Source organism: Amblyomma mixtum, chromosome 3 (assembly GCF_055824585.1).
Source record: "Amblyomma mixtum isolate Tamu chromosome 3, ASM5582458v1, whole genome shotgun sequence".
Taxonomy (NCBI): domain Eukaryota; kingdom Metazoa; phylum Arthropoda; class Arachnida; order Ixodida; family Ixodidae; genus Amblyomma; species Amblyomma mixtum.
In genome coordinates this window covers 363,515,952-363,543,746 of record NC_143014.1, presented here as the reverse complement: position 1 = coordinate 363,543,746, position 27,795 = coordinate 363,515,952, and the positions used below count along the sequence as shown (strand labels likewise).

The following is a 27,795-nucleotide window of genomic DNA, read 5'->3' as shown; positions in this document are numbered from 1 at the left end:
TGGCCTGGGCCAAGTGAACAGTGATGGTGCATTTTTTGTTTTCAGCCGCGGCTCTTCTGTGTGCGGTGTGGCCCTCTTCATAGCCATTGGATAATACATGGTCGGACATGTGGCAATTTTTGTCTTATTTACCGCAAATGATGACATTGTGTTCCTTCATGCTTTTATATGTGCTAAATAAGATTGGTGTTATGTCAGAGGAAATGGTCCAAGACTTTACATTTTTAAAGGTCATCTTCAGTTGCGAAAGAGCAAAAAAGTGGGGCATTTTCAATTCTGTGGTAGGGCACTTTTTCATAATCGTGGGATTTTGTTATTTCACCATTACACTTTTCCCTAAAGTGCTGTTTTTCCCTCTTGAATTTGTTGACGCATAATCAAGTAGGTGCATTTTTTATGCAGGGCACAGCACTCCTTGGAATGTAGTACTTGGTAAGTATTTATGCTTTTCATTGATTTATCAGTCCAGGGATGAGCGCTGAATGCTTGCGTTTTATTTTTGCATGAACCTTGTGGTCCTTCTCTCCTTTTTTATCCCAGCAGTTGGTTTCAGGTCTCTTCCATTTGTAGAGAGCAGTTGCCTGCCTTCCATAGCTTATCAGCAGAAGTGGTATGCGGCCAGGGTTTGAGCGGAAATCCTGTTCACTAACGGTGTCCACTTCTCAGTGTGTTTTTCGAACTGTAGGGTTGAAGTGGTTTTTTTTGTGCATAACCTGGTACTTGCCATGATCTCTGACATCATGTGAGCGACATGATCTTGCCTGCAAGTTAACCTTGGTGACATGTGATCTGTAAAACTGGATATGTGTAGCGAACTGGAAAAGTTTCTTGGGGTGGCTATCTCATCTTTTTTATTGCATGCGTAATCACAGCACTTCACTCCAGAAAGACAGTTGCATTGTTACTTGAAGATATCATAGACAATTGAAGAAAAGCTACAACACTGGGGGATAACATCAAATTCTTCTTGGTTCCAACCCACTTTAGAAGTTATCTGCCGATGTGTGTGCTGCACAAGCTTGCAACAAGGAAATCAGGAATGTGCATGAACATGCCCTGTAAGGATTGCATGAAGTCAGTAATGGAATAATTAATTAGCCACACCAGTTAACATCCATCTTAGAGTGGCAGTCCTGCACACTGCAAAAACATTTAACGGATGTGATTTTATAGTCTTTGCCCTGGGAACTCAAACCTTACTGAAATCTTCATGCTTACAATAGAACCCTGCATTCGAGCTATGCAGACAAGTCTCTTTTTTTATGAACATTAGCTCGTATTCATCACGTTTCTCGATCTCTTGGGGTATGCTACCACCTACCTCCCTTCGGCGTCAAATTTTCCATGTCCGAGGAATTCAAGATGGCAGCCCCTGTAGTAAATCAATATAGCAACCCAATTGGTGATTGACTGGTGATTATTAGTGATCGAATTGATGATTGGTGCCATCACTGATTTTGAGATGCCATAATTAACTAGTCACATGACTGTTTAATCACTTTTAACTCAGTAATTAATGAGGCATCATAAAGCGAATTAGATATTTGGAATCCTCTCTATGAGTAGAACAGGTCAGACACCAAAATTAGCTAATAAATTTTTTTTTATTGGGGTTTAACGTCCCAAAGCGACTCACTCGGGCTATGAGAAACGCCGTAGTGGAGGGCTCCGGAAATTTCGACCACCTTGGGTTCTTTAACGTGTACTGACATCGCACAGTACACGGGCCTCAAGAATTTCGCCTTCGACATTCGGCCGCCGCGGCCGGGATCGAACTCGCGGCTTTTGGGTCAGCAGCCGAGCGCCGTAACCGCCGTAAACATAGACTCCTGCAGAAAGAACAAATGCTACTAACCTTGCAACCTGCGCAGCCAAGAATAGAGGGAACAAATGATCGATTGATTCAGAATCATAATTGCTCCAAAGGAAGGTGATTTTCGAAGCCTTCATTGCTGGCACCTCTGGTCTAGGGAGTCGGCAGCTTCTGCTGTCTGGGTTGTTCAACCAGCTGCTGCTGATCGACGACATCACAGCTGGACAGCTTGGCCACCTACTGCACTGTGTTGGGATTTGCTATGTTCACCACTCCTGTGCGCTTTCGGCGAGTCATGTTGATGTAGTAGAGGGTGGGTGTTGTGCCGCATCGGGTACATGTTTCATATAGAGACGGGTGGATTTTACTTAGTATGTGTTGATTAGGGTAGGTGTTTGTCTGCAGCAGTCTTCAGGCCGCCGATTGCTGGCTGTTTAAGCTTTTGTGTGGAGGAGGCTAGCATCTTCTTCCTTGTGATCTCGTATTGTCCTGATGGCAGCCGCTTCGGCATCCAGGGAACCAGCCGGCTGGCCCAATGCTATATCGTGTGCGACGACTCCAACTTCAGTGCGGATGATCTGCAGAAGCTGAGCTTCTACCTCTGCCACACGTGCGCCCGGTGCGCAAGGAGTGTGAGCATCCCGGTGCCCGTGTACTACGCGCACCTTGCCGCCTTCCGCGGAAAGCACCACATTGCCAGCAAGCTGGACGTGTCAAGCCACTGACTGCAATTTGCTGGCAGCGCTGTTGTGCAAGTCAGTATTTTTCATATTTTGCTCTAGTCACTACGACCAAATTCACAATAGGGCATTGAGAAATCTCCGCTGCAGTAGTTCGCTGAAAGTTGGCGGACGATAGCAAGTGAAGGCCTGGATTTGGAAGTAAATAATGTATTCGAGTTCGGCTTTAAAGTGAATAGCAAAACATGATAACCGCTAATAGCTCTGAAAGCTACGGTCGAGGTTTTGCTGAGGGCGAATGTTTACTTGAACTAAGCACTGAATTTTGCAGTGCGGTGACGGGTAGAATCTGCAATTCATAAAAGATTGGTTTTGAATGAGTGTTAAAGTTGGCATTTTTAATGATACGTATTGCTTTTTGCTGTAACCTAAAAAGAATGTTAACAGTAGTTTGTGTGATAGTGCCCCAGATAAAAAAAACAGTAGCTCAGCGTGGAAAAAAAACAATGAATTATAAAGTATCAATTTAATGTTTTGTGGCAAAACAAACTGTAGTCGCGACAGCAAGCCGACTGTGCGAGTGAGTTTAGAACGAATATGGGTGACCTGCAAGTTCCAACATATTCTCATGCAAAATGACGCCCAGGCTCTTTACTTGTGATGTTATCTCTATGTTATTAGAGCCAATATACGGTTGATATCAAAATCTGTTTTCTTGTTGCGAGGACGGAATAATACGGCTTTTGTCTTGGAGGTATTTAAAATCAGTGAATTTTAATGCTGCAGTTCTTTATCAAATCGAGTACCCTATTAGCTTTGACTTGCAGTTCGGGTAAAGACGGGCCGGAAAAAAGTAAGGTAGTGTCATCAGCTTAAATTATGAAGTGGCTATTTGAGTCGATCTTAACTATGTCATTAATGTAGATGTTCAAAAACAGGGGACATGGAATACTGCCCTGCTGGACACCGCAACGGACCGTTCTCAGTTCAGACTTAAAATCACTAATTTGTACCTGTGGCTGGCGATTCCGCAAGTAGCTCTTCAGAAGGACTAAAAAGGTACTGCGAAATCTGTAAGCTTCTAGGTTTTCAGTAAGAGTTTTTTGGGTAATGCGGTCGAATGCCTTTGAAAAGTCAATAAATAATGCAAGCTTGTACTCTTTACGTTTAAAGCCTTCCAGAATTCTTTCTGGAGGAGCAGTGCACATTCTGTAGACCGTTTTTTTGTGAATCCGAACTGATAGGGCGACGTTATGTTTGTTTAGAAAGCTGGCTATTCTCTCAGAAATAATTTTTCGATGCCCTTAGAAAAAACTGGAAGAATTAATATTGGCCTGTAGCTAGACATGCAGGCTCTATCACCCCCTTTGAAAATAACGGAAACTTTAGCAACCTTTAGTCTTTCAGGGAAAATGCCTGTTAAAAATATTAAATTAATTAAATGCGTTTTAATAGGGCTTATTATGTGAAGCACGTGCTTTATTGGAGCTATCTGGAATCCGTCAACATTGCAGCTTCTGCTGTTCCCAAGGAACAAAAATGTAGAAATTTAGTTTGAACTTCCGCTGTGGTTTCTGGTGAAAAGAAAGCACTATCGCGTATGCTACATTTCATTGTCTATTGAATGCGTGTCGTGTAGGGCTTGAGATGGAGACAAAATACTCGTTGAAGGCGGTGGCTGACTCATCACCCGTGACAGATTTTTTATCGATTGTCATTGTGGAGAGAAGGGCATCTTTGGTTCGGCTAGGATTTTTTAAAGAATTTATTCGCTTCCAGAGCACATCTGTTTTACAGTGTCAGTGTTAAATAGATTTTCAATATTCAAAATAAGACCCCTTGCTTTTGCGGAGCAGTCCATTTGTTTTGTTTCTGTGCCGCTTAAAAGCTTTAAGGTTATCAGAGCTTTTTGTGTTTATGTAGCGCTCATACAGGCATTTTTGTAGTTGATGGCTTTTATACACACTGCATTAACCCATGGCTTGTGAGCCTTTCACGGCAGGAGTTTTTCTACATAGGGAAAGCAGCGGAAATTAATACTTTTAACTTCTCTTTGAATATATTGGCAATGCCGCTGAGCAATCCATTTTCCCACTCTGTTTTAGATATTTCAGTGCTAAACTGCTGCGATCATTTATGTTTCGACACCTAATGGAAACCTAATGGGCAGGCAGGGTGCCCAGCCCCACGGCTGCTCATTCTTGCTCACCACGCAGAAATACGCGAGGAGGTTTCCTGGAAAACCACATTCAGTCTTGTATATTTCACGAAAAGATAAAACGTAAACCATATTCAAACATATCGCTCCGAGGCTGCACATTTCAAGAGGTGACCGTAAATACGGCCCTTACTGCTCCTGATAAACACAACTATCAAAGGTGAACGCTGCTCTTGCATAAACTGATACACACTTTATTCTTGTACGATACCAAAGATGCAGCCAATCCTTTCACCTTAAACAATTTGTGAGGCCTTTTAGAAAACATAATCCCTTCGATATTTTAGGACTGCAATGTGGATGATGGAGATACAGCGAAAGCTGCAGTTCCCGTCGAAACATTTCAGCCCCAGACATCCGACATGGCCTGGAGCAGCAACGACAGCCAGAAGCAGGGACCTCAAGCTCTGCTCCAGAGTTGAATGACTGCAAGCCTACAGGCATCGTGTGGACAGCAATTGAAGGTACAGGCTTTTAAAATCATATGAGCTATTTAGAGATTTCTCGCTTCGATGCGTATTTGTGCTGCGTGTTCAATAATGACAGGTGCAGCGCATGCTACTCTGGAATAACTGCTGCGCTTACCACGACACAATATATCAAGATCTGGATTTTTTAGGCCTCTGCTAAACACAAAATGTTACGTTGCTGGAACGCTTCTCAGTGTAAAGCAATGCCTCACTAGGTATTAGTGCTTTCATTGCGATATTTTCAAGCCTGATTGATGCCGTGCAAGTACTTCAGCCCAGTACCTACATGCCACCAGAAGATGCGGTCGCGACAATAGTTAGCAAATTAACGGTATGAAAGCACAGTGCTCTCTAAACTAGCATTATTTCTCTCCATCTTCATGCCGTGGTGGAGAAGTGGACATGGTGAAACTGTGCATGACTTTGCAACACCGCCGCGTTACTGTGTGTGTCACTGTTCACGAAAAGTTGAACATTTTACATGAGGGAAACTGATGTATTTTGGCTCAGTGCGGAGAGTCAGCGTGCGTAGTTAGAAATATATATTGATGTGCGGAGATAGACAGGTAGTCCAGTACATACTAAGAAGTTGGCACAGTTATTCCTGAGTATTTTCCAGTCAATTCGCACAATTTACAGGTGAACCAGAGCCAGAACGAACGTGTAATATTTAGTAATTGATTGGATATGCTTAGAATTCACATTTAAATCATCTATACATCTAAGTTGTGGGCTCGATGAATAGAAATTCTAAAATTAAAGTAACAGTGTTCAGCGCAGACTGATGGAAGTTCGCTGGTGTGTTCAGGCCCGGAAGCGCCGATTTAGGACACGCTGAGGAACTGCATCAGTTGCCTGTCTTGCTGCGTTTTTTTTTCTCGCACAGAACTCTCATTTGCATTCCACGTGGCTTCACATGCCCTAAAATGGACCGATGTGGGCGTCATGCTAGCACAGCCGCTTTCCAGCTCTGTTCAGAGCCCATGCGATCTCTGTCAGAGGACATACAGTACCTTTCTGCGGCAGCCCGATGAGGGTTAGCACAGTTTTTTTTTTCTACATATATCCCGCATTTTTGTTTTATTCTACCTCAAGTACCCGGCAAGAAACTGCTGCCACGTTCGCTTTCTATTCCTGCCGTGGTCATGTGGGACATCAGTAGTGTGCGGGCAGGCCCATTTAGGCTTGCCCACCTTATACCTGTGTAGAGCCCGCATATGATTGCATCTGCCCTCATGCGCCCGGCGGGGAACCCATGTGAGCAGCAGCAGTCGTTCCCACTTTTCAACCCCACGTCGGCCCTTCTGACAACTTCAGTGGTTTCTACGGGCAGCACCATTCGGGATAGCCCAGGTTTGCTTGTTTCAAGGACACATTTGCTTTGTATTCACCTTCAAGTACGCATGCAACTATACTGATGTCAGCCGGTCTTGGAACTGTGGGCACGGTTAGCGCTTGCCTCATCGATAGGCGATCCATATAGGATGAACTTCCCTAAAGGGGGCCGACGAAGGTTTCCGAGTCGTGTTCCCAGCCCCCACTAGCCGGTTTGGGAACACAGGGGCCCCACGTTTTGTAAAACTTGGGCATGTTATGCTATCAGGGAATCTCATGCTGGGTTAAGGTGTGCCAAGAGTGGATGAAAGTTGCTTTTCGAGCCCAGCGCCGGTTGCGCAAAACCAGCCGCTCTTCCGCCGCACATTGAAACAGAAGAGGAAAAGAATCCTCCCCTGTCATGCAGCTCTTTTCTTTCTCGCCCTTATGACGCCCATGAGAAAACTCTGACTACCATGGGGCACTCTAATGTGCGCAGAGGGTGACATTTTAACGACCACACAGCTAAGCGTATCTCTCGATAACAAGAGAAACTGCTCCCACTCTTTTGATCCCGACCGCGGTGGGCGAATTTCGATGGAGGCGATATTCCGGAGGCCCGTGTACTGTACGATGTCAGTGCACGCTAAAGAATCCCAGGTAGTCGAGATTTTCGGAGCCCTTCACTATGGCGTCCCTCATAGCCTCAGTTGCTTTGCGACGTTAAATCCTGATAAACCAAACCAATTTTGTTATGGAAGGAACCTTAAATACAACATCCAGCTGCTACTCTCAGTCTTAACCATAAAAACACTACCTGAAATCTTATAGGCTATCGTTTCATGAAGCGTTGTGACATTTGTGACACAAAGTAAATACGTAATACTGGAAATATAGGAGTTCCAACAGCACAAAGACAATGACTAGGTGCCACTGAGGCTGTCAACTTGTTTTCAGCAAATACCGTACTTGCCCATTCTAGTGCAGGCCTTTTTTTGGGGAAAATACGTCTCAAAATCGTATGCACGTTCGATTCGAGTACAAACCGTAACTGCCCCATAACTGCTCATCGTCATCACCATTATACGATGTGAGAGCTCACTAACCACTGGCAACAATGGGAGCACGCTTGCTCGTCGTTTCCTGCGTTGCAGGAGCCATTTTCAACCGGTGTGGTGCTTGTCATTTCTGTCGGTGAGCATTGCACAAAAAAAATTCACTGGACGAACCGCCTCGCCTCTGTTTTGCTGCGTTTACGACGCGAGTAGCAAGCTATAGCGTCGTCCGCAGCATGACGGTGGTGTTCTCCGGCAGGCTCTCTGTGCGATATCGTTTTTGAGAATGGATGCGGCCACGAAGAGACGTCGTGTCCGCCACGAGAATAGCTTTAAGTGCAAAGTTAATCTGCATGCAGAACAGAGCGGCAATAGGCATGCTGTCCGTCATTTTGGTGTGCCAGAGACTTGTGTTCGCGACTGGCGAAGACTGAAAAAGTCAATCTTTGAGTGAAAAATGTCAAGCAAAGGCCGCCACGGTCCGCAAGCGCGGAGGTTTCCTGACCTTGAAGATGAGCTGGCCGACTTGACGCGACAGCTTCACGTGGACCACATGCCCGTCACCACGGAGTTGCTTTCAAGAAATGCGGAATTTCTAATGCCATAGACGGCACTCAAGGCGAGAAGTTGTGGTTGGAGAGTGAGAAGAAGCTGTCTGAGAGTGACAGTGAATGAAGTTCGGGTGAATAAAAAGCCTTTTCTCACCTCAAAACAGAAAAAGGGTTGCAAATTATTTTCATTCGTGGAAATCGCATGCACGTTAGAAGCGGGGCTTGTAGTTATTATTTTTTTCGTTACCGATATCGGGCGCGCATTAGAATCGGGGCTTGAAATTTTTTTTTGGTGCTGTAAATTGGGTGCGCGTTGGAAACGGGGGTGCGTTTTAATTGGGTAAATACGGTAACCTCTCTTTTTTCACAGCAATGGTTTGCTTATTACTTCAATAGCATTCAAGGCTGCTCACAAAATATTTTCTTTTAATATGAGATATACTGTCCCAGCAGTAGTGAGTGCAAGAAATCTATGTAATTGGTTAATTATGCACACGATGAAGCACATCGTTACTAACGCTGGCTTTTGGGAGTGCATGCATTTAATTCGCCCAGTCTCGACATGTCTCATAACCAAGTGTTTTGTTGGGCCAGTTGGTATCGTATTCTGGAAACAAGCACAGGAGAAGAAAAGAGACGAGGAGACAGGACAGGAGAGACGCTATAGGCAGCGCTTTTTGTGTTCACTATTGGCGTCGATTTTCTTGCATTGCAAGTTGAATTTTCAGGCATAAGTTGTAATCACACCGTACACTGCTTTCCACAGGCCCGGATGCATTGACAGAACAGCAGTTGCACTTACTGGTCCAGGTGTTGTGGTCAAGGATCAAGGCTGATGCCCATATCCAGGAACACGCAACTTCCTTCTGCATTCGTGTCATCATGGTAAGCACCGAATGGACGCAATGTGCATGTGTCTCGCATGACTCGGGTCGTACTCAAATGCTGGAGCCTCGCTGCTAGGCCTCACTTGTTGGGACTGCTCTCTAGTTCGAAGTGAGGGCATGGTCTCTGAAGTGAGGAATTGAGAGCAGACTATGTCCCTCGAAGTGCACCACGCCACTTCGTCAAGAGGAGTGGCGTGAAGGCGCTACAGGAAAGTCCATAGGTAGAAGCAAACAAAGAAATTTTTAAGGGCGAGGGATGGTTGATAGAATACGACCTCCCACTTGTCCTGGTGTCTACAACCCGCAAGAGGCTGCAATACCCCTGCGGGGTTTTGATAAAGAACTTGTGCCGCGTCATTGAAGAGCCCAACACCAGCTGACGGGATGGTCCTCGAATCCCGGCAGGAGCACAGTATAAAAACGCGCGCAAAAAACGGAGTGGTCCACACCGCTTTTTATTTCTTGATGACTTCAATGAAGGGAGTGCTGCAGTCCAGAAGTGGAAGGAAAGTATTGCGTTCAGAACAACAACCAAAGAAGCCACGTACTTTAGTGGCAAATTGGTCCTTAAAGATAACACGATTATCGGCTGAGTTCAGGTGCAAGATGATTGCGGTCATAAACATGTGGTGTTCAAAAAGTAACGCGTGCAGTTTTGACGCAACGCTGTCCTGAAGTTATACACAGGGTATTTCACTTTCTTTTTTAAAATAGGTTTTTGAGTTGGAAGACCACTTCCTTTGGCATAGCATTGCCAGCGGTGTAGTACATCAGAGTACAGATAAGACGTGCTAACTAGCTGGTTGCTTAACCAATATTGAATCCTTAACTTTTACCTCTTATTGTTAGGCTTCATAATTACTGGCGGGTGTGTAGCCCACCGAAAGTAATGTCCATATCAATTCTTAGAATTTATAAAACGCGGTTATCCTTGGCGCTGCGGCCCAACAATTTTGTCTATTTTGACGAGTTACGTGCTCTGGAAAGGTTGCTTTGCCTGGATGCTTCTCGAGAGCGCATGTATTTGGCTTGACGTACCCAAAATTTGTTGTATTGCGGTGGGTGGAGACCAGCAGGGGACATAAAGTGTTGAACGCGGCATCGTGGTCTGGTGACAAAAGCAAGAGGTTCGGGCTTCCAGCGCTAAGCTGCGTTAAAAGTGCTTTGATACTAGCGAAATTGCGTATGAAGCCGTGATGGTATGAGCCCAAAGCTATAAAATTGCGAACTTTGTTTAAGGTGGTCGGTTTGGTGCAGTGAGTGACAGCGCAAAGTTTGTCAGGGTAAGTAGGAACGCCGTCTTTGGAGATGACATGACCAATTATCATCAGCATCGTAGCTCCAGAGGAACACTTTTTCAGGTCGAGTAGTAGCCCAGCCTTAGTAACACCCGTGAGTACGCGCCAAAGGCGCTGTAGATAGGAAGGGAAAAAACGACAGTGACATCCAAGTAACATAGACATGGTTCCCGTTTCAGCCCGTTGAGAATATCGTCTATCATGCTCTTGAACGTGGCTGGGGCATTGTTTAGCCAGAACGGCGTCACATTGAGTTCATACAATCCATTTGGGGCGAAGAAGGCAGTTTTCGGCCGGTCAGCGGCAGCCATCGGAACTTGGCAGTAGCCGGTGTGTAAGGGAAGAAATATTCTGCACTTCCTGCAAGCAATCCAGGGCATTGTCGATTCGCGGTAGAGGAGAAACACCCTTGCGAGTGTGAGACGGCGGTAGTGTACGCAGACTTGGATGGAGCCACCTTTTTTCCTCAGGAGGGCAACAGAAAAGGCAGAAGGGCTGTTAGAGGGCTGTGTGATGCCGCTCTGAAGCATGTCGTCGACATTGTCGCTGATTACATGGCTCTCAGTGGGCGAGATGCGGTACGGATGCTGGCACAAGGGTTCGTGTGTACCGAAGTCACTTTCCCTCTCTTCTTTGAGCCATTTGAACTGCTGCTGGTCGGTCCCATTACAATAGTAATGCTCTTTCGGGCAACCATCATGCCTCAATACCTAACTGATGAAATGTGTGGAAATATAAACGAGTGCAAAATCCATGGCCTCATTGAGTTAACGGAATGCAGAGTACCGGTAAATGAAGAATACTGTCTATCACATGTCATGCAGTACTCTAAGTACTTTCATTATATCTGTACACAGAACACAGACTGCTGTTCTAAATTGCTGAAATACATTAACCACCGCCACAGGGCTCAAAGCCTATCAGGTCTGGAAGCGTTCGATTCGATAGCGTATATATAGAACAGCGTCAGCTTGTGCATACGTTACACTGTCATTATATACAGAAAAGTCATCATGAATGCTAACATTGCTAGTTCCGCTCGCGTTCGTTCCTCGCATTCGCATCTCGCATTCTTTTGAATGTGCTCATTAAGAGGCCCTGGATGGTCTAGATACTTCCGCTGAGAAGCAATGCCATACATGTACAACAATGTACAACATGGAAGCTGGCTGAGCGAAGCACAAAACGCAAAAGGTAAAACCATTGGGTGTCTGCAAATGATTGCCTAAGAAGCTTAAGAAATGATTATCAAGGAAGGCAGTGGTAAGAAAAGCGGAGATTGTCGCAAGCATCAAGCATTCTTGCCATCTCTCCCCTGAAGAAACGAGCAGGTGATGGTGTTTTTTCAAGCAACGCTAGGGGACTTTACACGAGCGGTCTTTATAAAGATTATACTGTAGTTGACGATAGGATGTGAGAAATGAGGACGACAATTTTTGTTTGCTTCATATATTAGACACCTTCATCAACTTGGTAGCATTACTGCAGCGGGATGCAATGCCAGGTCACTGGATGAGTAGTAAAATAGACAAAATAAAAAGAGGAAACAGCTGCGAAAACATAAAATGAAAAATCGCTAAATGTGCAGAAAATCCAGTTTGATATAATTGAAATGTTTGTCGGGTACAAAACAGTTTAATTGTGGGACGATGGAGGTAGAGGGCTGAAGAAGTGGCGCGTGATGACTGATAGGTAGTGGCATTCTGCATGGCAGCTGCCCCATACTTGGCAGCGAGGTTGTCCTGTGTGCTCAGTGGGTGGTAGGTATTTAAGTCGGAGGAAAGCACTGATAAAGGCATAAGCCTTACTTGTCTCGTTGAGAGAAAACCTGTCTGTGTCTTTGTTGACACTCAATGGTAGAAAAAGAAAGATATGGCGTCCGCATGCAACACGAAAGGGGGCGGCTAAAGTAATGATTGTTCGCGTGAGGTTGCTCGAGTAGAGCAACCTGGATCGCACCAGTGCCTCCGCTGGCAGTAACTGCCAGGCCAGGGCAATGGCTCACCGCTTAACCGTTGCACTACAGTGCTAGGAGAGATGTGAGGACTTCCAGGCATGTATGATTTTTAAGTAGGTGAAGGCTACTTCTGTACATATGGGCATTAATCCATTAGATATGGCGGAGCGTGGGCCGCGGTACGGCGGCGACTGCCCTCATGTTGCTAGCACATGTAAGCAGGATGAAGTGTCTTAGGTGCAAACATAGCCGTCTCGTTGTCTCTGGTCGAGCGTCACGATGGGCGTCCCCAGCAGCAGCTCGGCTCAATGCGGCAAAAGCGAGTTGAATTCCGGCAGCTGCATGACAACGGGTTTTATCACGTTGCAGCGCGCACCCAGTAACAGCTGGAGTCGATGCACGGCGACTGCAGTCATAAAATGGCCAGGCGGGCTTATGTCTTTTAGCTCTTCCGACTTTCAGATGTAGGCACACTAAGTGTAAAGGTAAACCTTTCGGCCTTAATCCACTCGAATAAACCCATCCGCCAAACGCAGTCTTCAAAAACTGAGATTTCATTGAATGAGGAAATATTTTACATAGGTACTTTGACCTACAACCAATAAACCTTGTCAACGGGGTAATACACTCATTAACACGTTTGTTTAGTCGATACAGATACATTGAGAAGAAATTAATGTTGTATTCATGGCATCATTTCAAGAAAAAGTAGCTTTGAGATCAGTTATAAAGACATATCCTCTTTCCGTTCAGCTGTTAATGCCTGACCAGTTTTTCCTTCGGCAGCACCAATTCATCTTTCTGTGTATATAATGCGATTCACAGGAAGATTAAAATTCCCATTTCCGGCATGGCTGCTATTACGGACGGGTATCTCAAACGCTCATAGAGATAGGAGGTATTTCGTTATTAAAATAGTGTTAATAACGACATGCACTTCGTAGTCTTGTAAAGATGAAAACGGTGCAGCTTCACATGCAGCGAAGATGTTATTGCTAGAACAATACGAGCAGGAGACTGCATGGTTGCCAGAATAAGATTTATATCTTTGTCAGTGCTGATAAAAATATTTTGCATGTTACCCTCCATGATTCATTGAAGTCAGTAGATAGCTGCGACAATGGAAAAAAATAATTGAAGAGGAATGCATGGAGACTGCCACCTTGCCCCAGCCAAAGTGTAAAAAGCGTAAGCAACCTTTGTGCTGGCAACGTACACCTCTTGACCCCAAATTCAATGGTATCATATGTGCTCCACCCCATTCTTATTCTTCGGGTTCTTTCCCTCTCATGATCCGGATCAGCGGTCACTACCTGCCCTAAGTAGACACATTCTCCTACTAAGGGAAGGAAACGAAGCTGCTGTAGCTCGAGACTTTTCTAATCGGCTCTCATGGCTCCCAGGTCCAAGGATTTCTGCCATGGAACTCGCAGGTGGCGACGATGCTGCGGCCAAGCGAACGATAGGCCAAGGCCGAGGCTGTCTTCAGAGTGGCGAAACCAGGGCCGCAGCGTGAAAGCAGGATCTGCTGTCGGCGCAAGCTTCTGCAGCTGCGACCACACACCAGGTACCCCAACCATCAGTCCGAACACTAAGCAAAGATGGTTTCCGAGTTTCTGGAAGCAGTTTCATGGACAGAAGCTTACAATCACTTTCTGCACAGCATCTGTATATAACGGTGCTAAATTGCTCAGTTCGTAAAGCACAAAAAAAAACTAATACATTATTTTGCTTTGTCGGCAAATACGACGACGAGGCGGAACCAGCATATTTCGGAAGTTAGGCTCTACTTGGCGATACCCACAGGTGTCGCACCTCAGCCAGTACCTAGGAAATAGAACGCCACCACTTCAGGTTATTTACGAACAGCTCCTGAAAAATTTTGAATGATAATGGTTAGGTTATTGAAACAGGTGTGGGGGCGAACTTATGAAGTCTAGAAAGTCGAGATTAGGGAGAGCGCCACAGCTGGCAGGGCAAGGTTGATAGGAGTTCAGCACTCGTGTTGTCTTCTTGGTTTCATTTTCTTCTTATTCAAGCTGTTTTTCCAATACATCACAGAAACCAACTCTCTCAGATTTCCCTACTCTTAAGTTTGAGGTGAGTGGTGTTGCTGTTCCAAAACCAGTCTGAAATTATGGTTCTCTTAATTGTGGATGCACTGTAATCTCCTTTTCTACACTACTGCAGTTCACCGCAGAGCAGTGCTTCCTTTTCTGGGGCAGTGGTCGTAGGGAAAAACTTTGTGGCACGTTGTGGTCATACGTAGTTCCACACAATTTCACGAGAGGCTGTCACTCTATGGCATTGATTCTTGATAGCTTTTTGAGCACTTGTGGGCCAATAGAAAGTGACAGGAAACAGGAAGATTGGACAATAAAGGCAGTGCACATAAAATATCATCACAGAAAACTTGAATTGTAAATAAGGCAGATGGACTGTGCCAAGCGAACAGTGATGGTGTGCTTTCGTCGCTTTCAGCCAGGGCTGTTTTGTGTAGGCCTTTGGAGGGCATGGCTGAAGGAGGTGGGGATCTTCATCTCGTTTAACGCAAATAACAGGGAGAAGGAGAAAGGCAGATATATACATCTTCATCTTTTCCATCGTCCTGTTTGTACTAAATAGCATGAATGTTATGTCAGAACAGCCAAACAGATGGCAACTCTTTTAAAGGCAATTGTTGTTTTACAGTAGTGTCGAAAATGTTGAGAGTTTTCGATTGTGTGTTAAGGCAGTTTTGTGATTGTAGGATTTTGTTTTTTTTAGCTCTTACACTATCCCAGCAAGTGCTGCTTTTCCCTCTTGAACATAAAGAGTGCACAATAAAGGTAGCCCGCATAGGATCTCACTAGAGACGACATGAGTGTAAGGTGGATGGGCTGGGCCAAGTGAACAGTGATGGTGCATTTTTGTTTTCAGCCGCGGCTCTTCTGTGTGCGGTGTGGCCCTCTTCATAGCCATTGGATAATACACGGTCGGACATGTGGAAATTTTCGTGTTATTTTCCGCAAATAATGACTTTGTGTTCCTTCATGCTTTTATATGTGCTAAATAAGATCTGTGTTATGTCAAAGCAACTGGTACAAGAGTTTGCTTCCTTAAAGGTGATCTTCAGTTGCGAAAGAGCAAAAAAAGTGGGGCATTTTCAATTCTGTGGTAGGGCACTTTTTCATAATCGTGGGATTTTGTTATTTCACTATTACACTTTTCCCTAAAGTGCTGTGTTTCCCTCTTGAATTTTTTGACAGGTGCATTTTTTATGCAGGGCACAGCACTCCTTGTGATGTAGTACTTGGTAAGTATTTATGCTTTTCATTGATTTATGAGTCCAGGGATGAGTGCTGAATGCTTGCATTTTATTTTTGCATGAACCTTGTGGTCCTTCTCTCCTTTTTTATCCCAGCAGTTGGTTTCAGGTCTCTTCCATTTGTAGAGAGCAGTTGCCTGCCTTCCATAGCTTATCAGCAGAAGTGGCATGCGGCCAGGGTTTGAGCGGAAATCCTGTTTACCATGCGCAGTCCGCTTTTCACCGCGTGTTTTTCGAATTGCAGGATTGAGATGGTTTTTTTTTTGTGCATAACCCGGTGCTTGCCATGATATCTGACATCATGTGAGCGACATGATCTTGACTGCTAGTTAACCTTGGTGACATGTGATCTGTAAAACTAGATATGTGTAGCGAACTGGAAAAGTTTCCTGGGGTGGCTGTCTCATCTTCCTTGTTGCATGCGCAATCACAGCACCTCACTCTAGGAGGACAGTTGCACCGTTAGTTGAAGATATCATAGACAGTTGAAGAAAAGCCACAACACTGGGGGATAACATCAAATTCTGCTGGGTTCCAACCCACGTTGGAGTTTGTGTTCCATTGTGTGTGCTGCACAAGCTTGCAACAAAGAAATCAGAAATGTGCATGAGCATGCCCTGTAAGGATTGCATGAAGTCAGTAATGGAATAATTAATTAGCCACACCAGGAAACATCCATTTGAGATTTGAAGTCATGCACACTTCAAGAGCATTAAACGGATGCGATTTTTTAGTCTTTGATCTGCACACTGAAACCTTACTGAAGTCTCTATGCTTACACTACAACAGAAGCCTGCATTCAAGCTATGCAAACAAGTCTCTTTTTTCTTTTTCATGCACAGACCTCGAGAAAGTAAATAAAAAGCATTTCTCACAATTCTATGAAGACCACATCCCTTTCGTTGGTAGATTAATCCTGGGAGAAAGTGCACTCGTAGGTGTTTTCTCCATCTTGGTGTTCAGAGTGGGTCATTCTAAAGAGGATGATAGTCATTCCACGTCTTGGACAGGTGCAGGCAGGCAGGCGGCCTCGACATAAAGTTGCGTGCAGTCCTTTAATGATGCGTGCGGTCTTAGATTCGCTCACAGCAGAGAAATCTTTTCAGGACAGGTCATCTGCTATGTCCCTCATACGGACGAAAGAACAGGTCTCCTGGGGACAGACAGCGAGGCAAGTGGTTCAACAAGCGGGAGCAGACGCAATCGACGCGGCTCCCGACAGTCTCCATGTTAAAGAGGCCTCAAGACGCTTGCCATGTAAGTCAACCCATTTCGCTTTCTACTACCCTGTCGAGGACCACACCACGCTGCGAGTGTAGTGTGAAGGCAGTGTCCAACGAGGTACTCAACATTTCAAAGCCATGAACCTAATCGCCAGCACTCAGGTGAATGTTGAGAGAACGGTTACGGAGAAGTTAAAAGACGATGTACCTAATGCTCACAAACACAGCACGCGTGAAATCTGCAAGTCTGTCGATCCCGAAAATTTGAACCAGGCGGATTTCGTCGATGCCGAAGCAATTTCAGTATTATTATTTTCCTGAATGCCGGCACTGTGTCCACCATTGCAGCCTTGCAGAGTCCATATCTGCTGTGTCTAAGAGCATTGGGGACGACCTCTTAAGTTCTCCGTGTTCGTTTTCTCAACCTTTGCCTCAAGGCTGGTGACTTGGCTGACGTAAAGGATTTTAATTGACTTTAGGCTGACAGGCTTTGAGAGTCTGTCACTAGAACCTGTGAACACGCCTCGCTCATATGCATTGCGGTGCTTGAATGTTTATCCCCACTGCTGAAGCCTCCAAAGGTTGAGGACCGTGCTGGCGACCAATCGGCTTGCTAGACCAGACTCTTAAGAGCTGGTACTCTACCTGATAGAGTATACCGGCTACTGTGCTCTCTCTAGGAGCACTGCACTCCTCCCAGATTTTTTAAGGAGTGAAACGTTTCCTTCGGCAAAGAGTACAACTGCCAGTGCACTCCCTCTATGGCCAGAATGAGTCGGAGGATATTTATTTTCTTCACTTTTGCATTTTCTTCGGTTTTGTAATGCAGTGGAGCTATATAGTCACCTGTGACCTGCATCTCACACAAACTAGGTCTGTCTCCGATTCCGCTGAATGTAAATAATCCTCCTCTTGAGCTCCAATGAAGAAGCGATACTCCTGCGCAAAGGCTCCATTCAGCAAAGGAATGCACTTCCATACATTTGTATGGATGCACTCTTAAGAGCTCGTAAAAAAAAACTACGTTTTATTTTTAAAGTCGCCTCTCCCTTCTGTGACCCCTGCCTGTCTTTCGCTCACAACCTGCATGTGCACTCAATTTGTTGAACTCGTGCATGAGTGCTATAGTACAGGTGTACAACTATAAAATTTCTTTTCTTTTTCAGCATAGTTTGAGGGAACTGAGAACGTGGGCGGTAACATGCTGCAAGCAACTTTGTTGGTGAACACGCTGTGCAGGTTTTCGGACTGTTATAGTGCAGTGAAATGGATGCATTTCATAATTGTTGATTGGTCAGTGCAGTGCAGTATAAAATCCTGCAAAATACAGCTGCCAGTGATATTATGTAGGTGACGCCCTTTTACACACAGCATGCGTTTGCACTGACATCTTCAATATTTCTTTGTTTTGTTTGTCTTCTCCAGTTTATATGTGCATGTTTGTGGCATCCCTCTAGGTGACAGACGGCCCTTCAGTTTTGATTGGCCTCATAGCCTCTCTTGCTGTCACTATTGGTGATGCTGAGCTTGTTTTGATCTTGCTCATTGCAGCCAGGGGATCAAAAATGGCATAAATGCAAACATAATTGACAAGATCAAACTAAGTGTCGCGTCCTGCACCTCCTTAATGACAGGTACAATGGAGAGATCGACATGAAGCGGAGGATTGAAGAAAACATCCAGAAATCAGCTAGAACAGCTAGGGGTGGATTGTGAGCTGGTGAGTGAGTAGGCAGCATTATGGGCTTTGTGTCTCATAAAAGCTGTCAGTGTCGTTGGCCGTGAGCGAAAACTCCACGAAAAATCTCTAGAGAAGCAGGCTAGATGGCATGTGGGCTATCTAGGTCACATGATCAGTCGTCACAACCTGCCCATTAGCCGGCGTGGTGGCTCAGTGGTTGTAGCACTCGGCTGCTGACCCGAGAGAGGCGGGTTCGATCCCGGCCGCGGCAGTTGAACTTCTATGGAGGCGAAATGCTAGAGGCCCGTGTGCTGTGCGATGTCAGTGCACGTTGAGATCTTTTAGTAATTTTTCTGTATCTGATATACTGGAAATGAATTTCTTAGGCCCTATACAGAATTTTTTTGCCACTCTTAAACATAACTAGCAAATTAGGCTTCGAACACGCAAAATAATCAAGCACAGGTTGTCTTGTTCGTGTATAAAATCAAGGCAAGTGCAGCAGTGCCACAGCTATGCCAGTTACGCCAATCTGTGCGAAAAGCATGATATTTGTTAAAATTGCACCATTCTGTGCCAAAATGACACAACTATAGTAGGATGCAATTTAGTAAACCAGCTGTTGTTAAACTGGGCCACGGTCCACGGCGTATTATATTACTCCGCTAGCCCTTCACAAAAGTAAATGCAATCAGCTTTTTAAAGTTTGGTTTTATTAAATCAGCCAGGTGTCAAAATTCTAGAGCGTATGATTTTTTCTTCTGATGTCGGGAGGAGTTCTGTGCGCTGGTCCTGAATGTAGGTGGAGCTTCACTGATGACTTAAGTTGTATCCAACTATAGCCGCGCAAGTTTCCAGTCAGCTATACTTGGTGAAATATAACACCGGTGTTGGCAACCTGCATTTTTGCTATTGGATTGGATGTCGCCAATCCAATCCAGTCGCTGAGATGCAACAACGAAAAGGCACGTGCGTGCTTGGTGTGTATGCCAAGACACTGTTTTGGTCAGATTTTAGTTTACTTTAGTTTAGTTTAGTTGTGGCCATTTCACAGGTGCAGTAAACACTGATGCTGCCGATTTGGATAGGTGCATCTGCTGGCAAAATAGACTGTGTCGTCATTTGCATTGCTTTAGTTGAAGGGACAGAGGATACTCTTAGGAATCGGTGGGTCATATTAAGCATAAAAGGCTTAATCTGACCACAGGTAGTGTGTATCTCCAAACATGAATAGTGGCAAACAAAGCCTGGTGCACTGTCGTTCGCTAAGAAAGGCTGAGGAAAAAAAAATGGCTGATAAGGGACACTGCCCAATAGTCGTGTGCGGATCTCAGTATCTCTCGGACATCTCAGAATACGATACACCTTTCCTGCAGCGCATTTAATGCTTACATCTAGTCTCGACACTACATGTTTTGAACGCATGAACTGAATGTCTTTTTATGCGGCTCTTTCAAGTTGGCAGTACTCTGTTGAGCCATGAAGGCGCCGAACATTGAAGTCATCTTAATGAGTGCACTCGACAGATATAAGCGGCTAGTGAGGTTATAGTCGTGCAACAGTGAATCGGTCTTGTCATGACTCTAGTCATGGTCCAGAGTAGTGAGCTGCTGCAATGTACACAGAAGTTAGGGCTAGTCATGGTCCAGTCCAGTGAGATGCTATTTACGTGTAAGCCCACTTTCAAGCAAAAATAAAGTTGAAGTTTTCATGTCTACTTTTCTTGTATGTATTATATTTATATAAATATTTGAAACTGAAGTCACCGTTTCTTCCCCTTTAAACTGCTCCAAATTTGGAATTTGGTGCTACAAGAATTGCTTGAAATGTTACTTTAGCGGTTGCGCCTTGGAGCCTGCTAAAAAAAAGTTTTTCCTTCGGCAGCACCAATTCATCTTTCTGCGTATATAATGCGATTCACGGGAAGATTGAAATTCCCATTTCCGGCATGGCTGCTATTAAGGACGGGTATCCCAAACGCTCATAGAGATAGGAGGTATTTCGTTATTAAAATAGTGTTAATAACGGCATGCACTTCGTAGTCTTGTAAAGATGCAAACGGTGCAACTTCACATGCAGCGAAGATGTTATTGCTAGAACTATCCGAGCAGGAGACTGCATGGTTGCCAGAGTAAGATTTATGTCTTTGTCAGTGCTGATAAAAATATTTTGCATGTTACCCTCCATGACTCGTTGAAGTCAATAGATAGCTGCGACAATGGAAAAAAATAACTGAAGAGGAATGCATGGAGACCGCCACCTTGCCCCAGCCAAAGTGTAAAAACCGTAAGCAACCTTTGTGCTGGCAACGTACACCTGTTGACCCCAAATTCAATGGTATCATGCGCTCCACCCCATTCTTATTCTTCGGGTTCTTTCCCTCTCATGATCCGGATCAGCGGTCACTACCTTCCCTAAGTAAACACATTCTCCTACTAAGGGAAGGAAACGAAGCTGCTGTAGCTCGAGACTTTTCTAATCGGCTCTCTTGGCTCCCAGGTCCAAGGATTTCTGCCATGGAACTCGCAGGTGGCGACGATGCTGCGGCCAAGCGAACGATAGGCCAAGGCCGAGGCTGTCTTCAGAGTGGCGAAACCAGGGCCGCAGCGTGAAAGCAGGATCTGCTGTCGGCGCAAGCTTCTGCAGCTGCGACCGCACACCAGGTACCCCAACCATCAGTCCGAACACTAAGCAAAGATGGTTTCCGAGTTTCCGGAAGCAGTTTCATGGACAGAAGCTTACAATCACTTTCTGCACAGCATCTGTATATAACGGTGCTAAATTGCTCAGTTCGTAAAGCACAAAAAAAAACTAATACATTATTTTGCTTTGTCAGCAAATACGACGACGAGGCGGAACCAGCATATTTCGGAAGTTAGGCTCTACTTGGCGATACCCACAGGTGTCGCACCTCAGCCAGTACCTAGGAAATAGAACGCCACCACTTCAGGTTATTTACGAACAGCTCCTGAAAAATTTTGAATGATAATGGTTAGGTTATTGAAACAGGTGTGGGGGCGAACTTATGAAGTCTAGAAAGTCGAGATTAGGGAGAGCGCCACAGCTGGCAGGGCAAGGTTGATAGGAGTTCAGCACTCGTGTTGTCTTCTTGGTTTCATTTTCTTCTTATTCAAGCTGTTTTTCCAATACATCACAGAAACCAACTCTCTCAGATTTCCCTACTCTTAAGTTTGAGGTGAGTGGTGTTGCTGTTCCAAAACCAGTCTGAAATTATGGTTCTCTTAATTGTGGATGCACTGTAATCTCCTTTTCTACACTACTGCAGTTCACCGCAGAGCAGTGCTTCCTTTTCTGGGGCAGTGGTCGTAGGGAAAAACTTTGTGGCACGTTGTGGTCATACGTAGTTCCACACAATGTCACGAGAGGCTGTCGCTCTATGGCATTGATTCTTGATAGCTTTTTGAGCACTTGTGGGCCAATAGAAAGTGACAGGAAACAGGAAGATTGGACAATAAAGGCAGTGCACATAAAATATCATCACAGAAAACTTGAATTGTAAATAAGGCAGATGGACTGTGCCAAGCGAACAGTGATGGTGTGCTTTCGTCGCTTTCAGCCAGGGCTGTTTTGTGTAGGCCTTTGGAGGGCATGGCTGAAGGAGGTGGGGATCTTCATCTCGTTTAACGCAAATAACAGGGAGAAGGAGAAAGGCAGATATATACATCTTCATCTTTTCCATCGTCCTGTTTGTACTAAATAGCATGAATGTTATGTCAGAACAGCCAAACAGATGGCAACTCTTTTAAAGGCAATTGTTGTTTTACAGTAGTGTCGAAAATGTTGAGAGTTTTCGATTGTGTGTTAAGGCAGTTTTGTGATTGTAGGATTTTGTTTTTTCTAGCTCTTACACTATCCCAGCAAGTGCTGCTTTTCCCTCTTGAACATAAAGAGTGCACAATAAAGGTAGCCCGCATAGGATCTCACTAGAGACGATATGAGTGTAAGGTGGATGGGTTGGGCCAAGTGAACAGTGATGGTGCATTTTTGTTTTCAGCCGCGGCTCTTCTGTGTGCGGTGCGGCCTCTTCATAGCCATAGGATAATACACAGTCAGACATGTGGAAATTTTCGTGTTATTTTCCGCAAATAATGACTTTGTGTTCCTTCATGCTTTTATATGTGCTAAATAAGATCTGTGTTATGTCAAAGCAACTGGTCCAAGAGTTTGCTTCCTTAAAGGTGATCTTCAGTTGCGAAAGAGCAAAAAAGTGGGGCATTTTCAATTCTGTGGTAGGGCACTTTTTCATAATCGTGGAATTTTGTTATTTCACTATTACACTTTTCCCTAAAGTGCTGTGTTTCCCTCTTGAATCTTTTGACAGGTGCATTTTTTATGCAGGGCACAGCACTCCTTGTGATGTAGTACTTGGTAAGTATTTATGCTTTTCATTGATTTATGAGTCCAGGGATGAGTGCTGAATGCTTGCATTTTATTTTTGCATGAACCTTGTGGTCCTTCTCTCCTTTTTTATCCCAGCAGTTGGTTTCAGGTCTCTTCCATTTGTAGAGAGCAGTTGCCTGCCTTCCATAGCTTATCAGCAGAAGTGGCATGCGGCCAGGGTTTGAGCGGAAATCCTGTTTACCATGCGCAGTCCGCTTTTCACCGCGTGTTTTTCGAATTGCAGGATTGAGATGGTTTTTTTTTGTGCATAACCCGGTGCTTGCCATGATATCTGACATCATGTGAGCGACATGATCTTGACTGCTAGTTAACCTTGGTGACATGTGATCTGTAAAACTAGATATGTGTAGCGAACTGGAAAAGTTTCCTGGGGTGGCTGTCTCATCTTCCTTGTTGCATGCGCAATCACAGCACCTCACTCTAGGAGGACAGTTGCACCGTTAGTTGAAGATATCATAGACAGTTGAAGAAAAGCCACAACACTGTGGGATAACATCAAATTCTGCTGGGTTCCAACCCACGTTGAAGTTTGTGTTCCATTGTGTGTGCTGCACAAGCTTGCAGCAAAGAAATCATAAATGTGCATGAGCATGCCCTGTAAGGATTGCATGAAGTCAGTAATGGAATAATTAATTAGCCACACCAGGAAACATCCATTTGAGATTTGAAGTCATGCACACTTCAAGAGCATTAAACGGATGCGATTTTTTAGTCTTTGATCTGCATACTGAAACCTTACTGAAGTCTCTATGCTTACACTACAACAGAAGCCTGCATTCAAGCTATGCAAACAAGTCTCTTTTTTCTTTTTCATGCACAGACCTCGAGAAAGTAAATAAAAAGCATTTCTCACAATTCTATGAAGACCACATCCCTTTCGTTGGTAGATTAATCCTGGGAGAAAGTGCACTCGTAGGTGTTTTCTCCATCTTGGTGTTCAGAGTGGGTCATTCTAAAGAGGATGATAGTCATTCCACGTCTTGGACAGGTGCAGGCAGGCAGGCGGGCTCGACATAAAGTTGCGTGCAGTCCTTTAATGATGCGCGCGGTCTTAGATTCGCTCACAGCAGAGAAATCTTTTCAGCGCAGGTCATCTGCTATGTACCTCACACGGACGAAAGAACAGGTCTCCTGGGGACAGACAGCGAGGCAAGTGGTTCAACAAGCGGGAGCAGACGCAATCGACGCGGCTCCCGACAGTCTCCATGTTAAAGAGGCCTCAAGACGCTTGCCATGTAAGTCAACCCATTTCGCTTTCTACTACCCTGTCGAGGACCACACCACGCTGCGAGTGTAGTGTGAAGGCAGTGTCCGACGAGGTACTCAACATTTCAAAGCCATGAACCTAATCGCCAGCACTCAGGTGAATGTTGAGAGAACGGTTACGGAGAAGTTAAAAGACGATGTACCTAATGCTCACAAACACAGCACGCGTGAAATCTGCAAGTCTGTCGATCCCGAAAATTTGAACCAGGCGGATTTCGTCGATGCCGAAGCAATTTCAGTATTATTTTCCTGAATGCCGGCACTGTGTCCACCATTGCAGCCTTGCAGAGTCCATATCTGCTGTGTCTAAGAGCATTGGGGACGACCTCTTAAGTTCTCCGTGTTCGTTTTCTCAACCTTTGCCTCAAGGCTGGTGACTTGGCTGACGTAAAGGATTTTAATTGACTTTAGGCTGACAGGCTTTGAGAGTCTGTCACTAGAACCTGTGAACACGCCTCGCTCATATGCATTGCGGTGCTTGAATGTTTATCCCCACTGCTGAAGCCTCCAAAGGTTGAGGACCGTGCTGGCGACCAATCGGCTTGCTAGACCAGACTCTTAAGAGCTGGTACTCTACCTGATAGAGTATACCGGCTACTGTGCTCTCTCTAGGAGCACTGTACTCCGCCCAGATTTTTTAAGGAGTGAAACGTTTCCTTCGGCAAAGAGTACAACTGCCAGTGCACTCCCTCTATGGCCAGAATGAGTCGGAGGATATTTATTTTCTTCACTTTTGCATTTTCTTCGGTTTTGTAATGCAGTGGAGCTATATAGTCACCTGTGACCTGCATGTCACACAAACTAGGTCTGTCTCCGATTCCGCTGAATGTAAATAATCCTCCTCTTGAGCTCCAATGAAGAAGCGATACTCCTGCGCAAAGGCTCCATTAGGCAAAGGAATGCACTTCCATACATTTGTATGGATGCACTCTTAAGAGCTCGTAAAAAAAACTACGTTTTATTTTGAAAGTCGCCTCTCCCTTCTGTGACCCCTGCCTGTCTTTCGCTCACAACCTGCATGTGCACTCAATTTGTTGAACTCGTGCATGAGTGCTATAGTACAGGTGACAACTATAAAATTTCTTTTCTTTTTCAGCATAGTTTGAGGGAACTGAGAACGTGGGCGGTAACATGCTGCAAGCAACTTTGTTGGTGAACACGCTGTGCAGGTTTTCGGACTGTTATAGTGCAGTGAAATGGATGCATTTCATAATTGTTGATTGGTCAGTGCAGTGCAGTATAAAATCCTGCAAAATACAGCTGCCAGTGATATTATGTAGGTGACGCCCTTTTACACACAGCATGCATTTGCACTGACATCTTCAATATTTCTTTGTTTTGTTTGTCTTCTCCAGTTTATATGTGCATGTTTGTGGCATCCCTCTAGGTGACAGACGGCCCTTCAGTTTTGATTGGCCTCATAGCCTCTCTTGCTGTCACTATTGGTGATGCTGAGCTTGTTTTGATCTTGCTCATTGCAGCCAGGGGATCAAAAATGGCATAAATGCAAACATAATTGACAAGATCAAACTAAGTGTCGCGTCCTGCACCTCCTTAATGACAGGTACGATGGAGAGATCGACATGAAGCGGAGGATTGAAGAAAACATCCAGAAATCAGCTAGAACAGCTAGGGGTGGATTGTGAGCTTGTGAGTGAGTAGGCAGCATTATGGGCTTTGTGTCTCATAAAAGCTGTCAGTGTCGTTGGCCGTGAGCGAAAACTCCACAAAAAATCTCTAGAGAAGCAGGCTAGATGGCATGTGGGCTATCTAGGTCACATGATCAGTCGTCACAACCTGCCCATTAGCCGGCGTGGTGGCTCAGTGGTTGTAGCACTCGGCTGCTGACCCGAGAGAGGCGGGTTCGATCCCGGCCGCGGCAGTTGAACTTCTATGGAGGCGAAATGCTAGAGGCCCGTGTGCTGTGCGATGTCAGTGCACGTTGAGATCTTTTAGTAATTTTTCTGTATCTGATATACTGGAAATGAATTTCTTAGGCCCTATACAGAATTTTTTTGCCACTCTTAAACATAACTAGCAAATTAGGCTTCGAACACGCAAAATAATCAAGCACAGGTTGTCTTGTTCGTGTATAAAATCAAGGCAAGTGCAGCAGTGCCACAGCTATGCCAGTTACGCCAATCTGTGCGAAAAGCATGATCTTTGTTAAAATTGCACCATTCTGTGCCAAAATGACACAACTATAGTAGGATACAATTTAGTAAACCAGCTGTTGTTAAACTGGGCCACGGTCCACGGCGTATTATATTACTCCGCTAGCCCTTCACAAAAGTAAATGCAATCAGCTTTTTAAAGTTTGGTTTTATTAAATCAGCCAGGTGTCAAAATTCTAGAGCGTATGATTTTTTCTTCTGATGTCGGGAGGAGTTCTGTGCGCTGGTCCTGAATGTAGGCGGAGCTTCACTGATGACTTAAGTTGTATCCAACTATAGCCGCGCAAGTTTCCAGTCAGCTATACTTGGTGAAATATAACACCGGTGTTGGCAACCTGCATTTTTGCTATTGGATTGGATGTCGCCAATCCAATCCAGTCGCTGAGATGCAACAACGAAAAGGCACGTGCGTGCTTGGTGTGTATGCCAAGACACTGTTTTGGTCAGATTTTAGTTTACTTTAGTTTAGTTTAGTTGTGGCCATTTCACAGGTGCAGTAAACACTGATGCTGCTGATTTGGACAGGTGCATCTGCTGGCAAAATAGACTGTGTCGTCATTTGCATTGCTTTAGTTGAAGGGACAGAGGATACTCTTAGGAATCGGTGGGTCATATTAAGCATAAAAGGCTTAATCCGACCACTGGTAGTGTGTATCTCCAAACATGAATAGTGGCAAACAAAGCCTGGTGCACTGTCGTTCGCTAAGAAAGGCTGAGGAAAAAAAAATGGCTGATAAGGGACACTGCCCAATAGTCGTGTGCGGCTCTCAGTATCTCTCGGACATCTCAGAATACGATACACCTTTCCTGCAGCGCATTTAATGCTTACATCTAGTCTCGACACTACATGTTTTGAACGCATGGACTGAATGTCTTTTTATGCGGCTCTTTCAAGTTGGCAGTACTCTGTTGAGCCATGAAGGCGCCGAACATTGAAGTCATCTTAATGAGTGCACTCGACAGATATAAGCGGCTAGTGAGGTTATAGTCGTGCAACAGTGAATCGGTCTTGTCATGACTCTAGTCATGGTCCAGAGTAGTGAGCTGCTGCAATGTACACAGAAGTTAGGGCTAGTCATGGTCCAGTCCAGTGAGATGCTATTTACGTGTAAGCCCACTTTCAAGCAAAAATAAAGTTGAAGTTTTCATGTCTACTTTTCTTGTATGTATTATATTTATATAAATATTTGAAACTGAAGTCACCGTTTCTTCCCCTTTAAACTGCTCCAAATTTGGAATTTGGTGCTACAAGAATTGCTTGAAATGTTACTTTAGCGGTTGCACCTTGGAGCCTGCTAAAAAAAAGTTTTTCCTTCGGCAGCACCAATTCATCTTTCTGCGTATATAATGCGATTCACGGGAAGATTGAAATTCCCATTTCCGGCATGGCTGCTATTAAGGACGGGTATCCCAAACGCTCATAGAGATAGGAGGTATTTCGTTATTAAAATAGTGTTAATAACGGCATGCACTTCGTAG

At 44.8% G+C, this 27,795-nt stretch overlaps 1 protein-coding gene across 50 annotated transcripts in view; it reads left to right on the top strand.

The window, feature by feature from the left end:
* The window catches only part of LOC149356620 (uncharacterized), a 62,988-nt gene that overhangs the window by 11,230 nt on the left and 23,963 nt on the right, over positions 1 to 27,795 (top strand). For 22 of the 50 annotated variants that reach the window (XM_089584255.1, XM_089584257.1, XM_089584260.1 and 19 more), the window contains 11 exons: positions 403 to 432; positions 2,329 to 2,568; positions 4,999 to 5,175; positions 8,868 to 8,986; positions 13,677 to 13,810; positions 15,492 to 15,538; positions 16,657 to 16,807; positions 18,408 to 18,493; positions 20,954 to 21,117; positions 22,797 to 22,843; positions 23,966 to 24,111. In XM_089584255.1, coding sequence (XP_089440381.1) covers positions 24,110 to 24,111 — 2 coding nt within the window. In that variant the 5' untranslated portion in view covers positions 403 to 432; positions 2,329 to 2,568; positions 4,999 to 5,175; ... (6 more) ...; positions 22,797 to 22,843; positions 23,966 to 24,109. Of the gene's footprint in view, positions 1 to 402; positions 433 to 2,312; positions 2,569 to 4,998; positions 5,176 to 8,867; positions 8,987 to 13,646; positions 13,811 to 15,347; positions 15,400 to 15,491; positions 15,539 to 16,656; positions 16,808 to 18,407; positions 18,494 to 20,653; positions 20,741 to 20,953; positions 21,118 to 22,653; positions 22,705 to 22,796; positions 22,844 to 23,960; positions 24,112 to 25,706; positions 25,793 to 27,795 lie in introns of all 50 variants that reach the window. The other 28 variants (XM_089584245.1, XM_089584243.1, XM_089584242.1 and 25 more) reach the window with 17 other exon arrangements.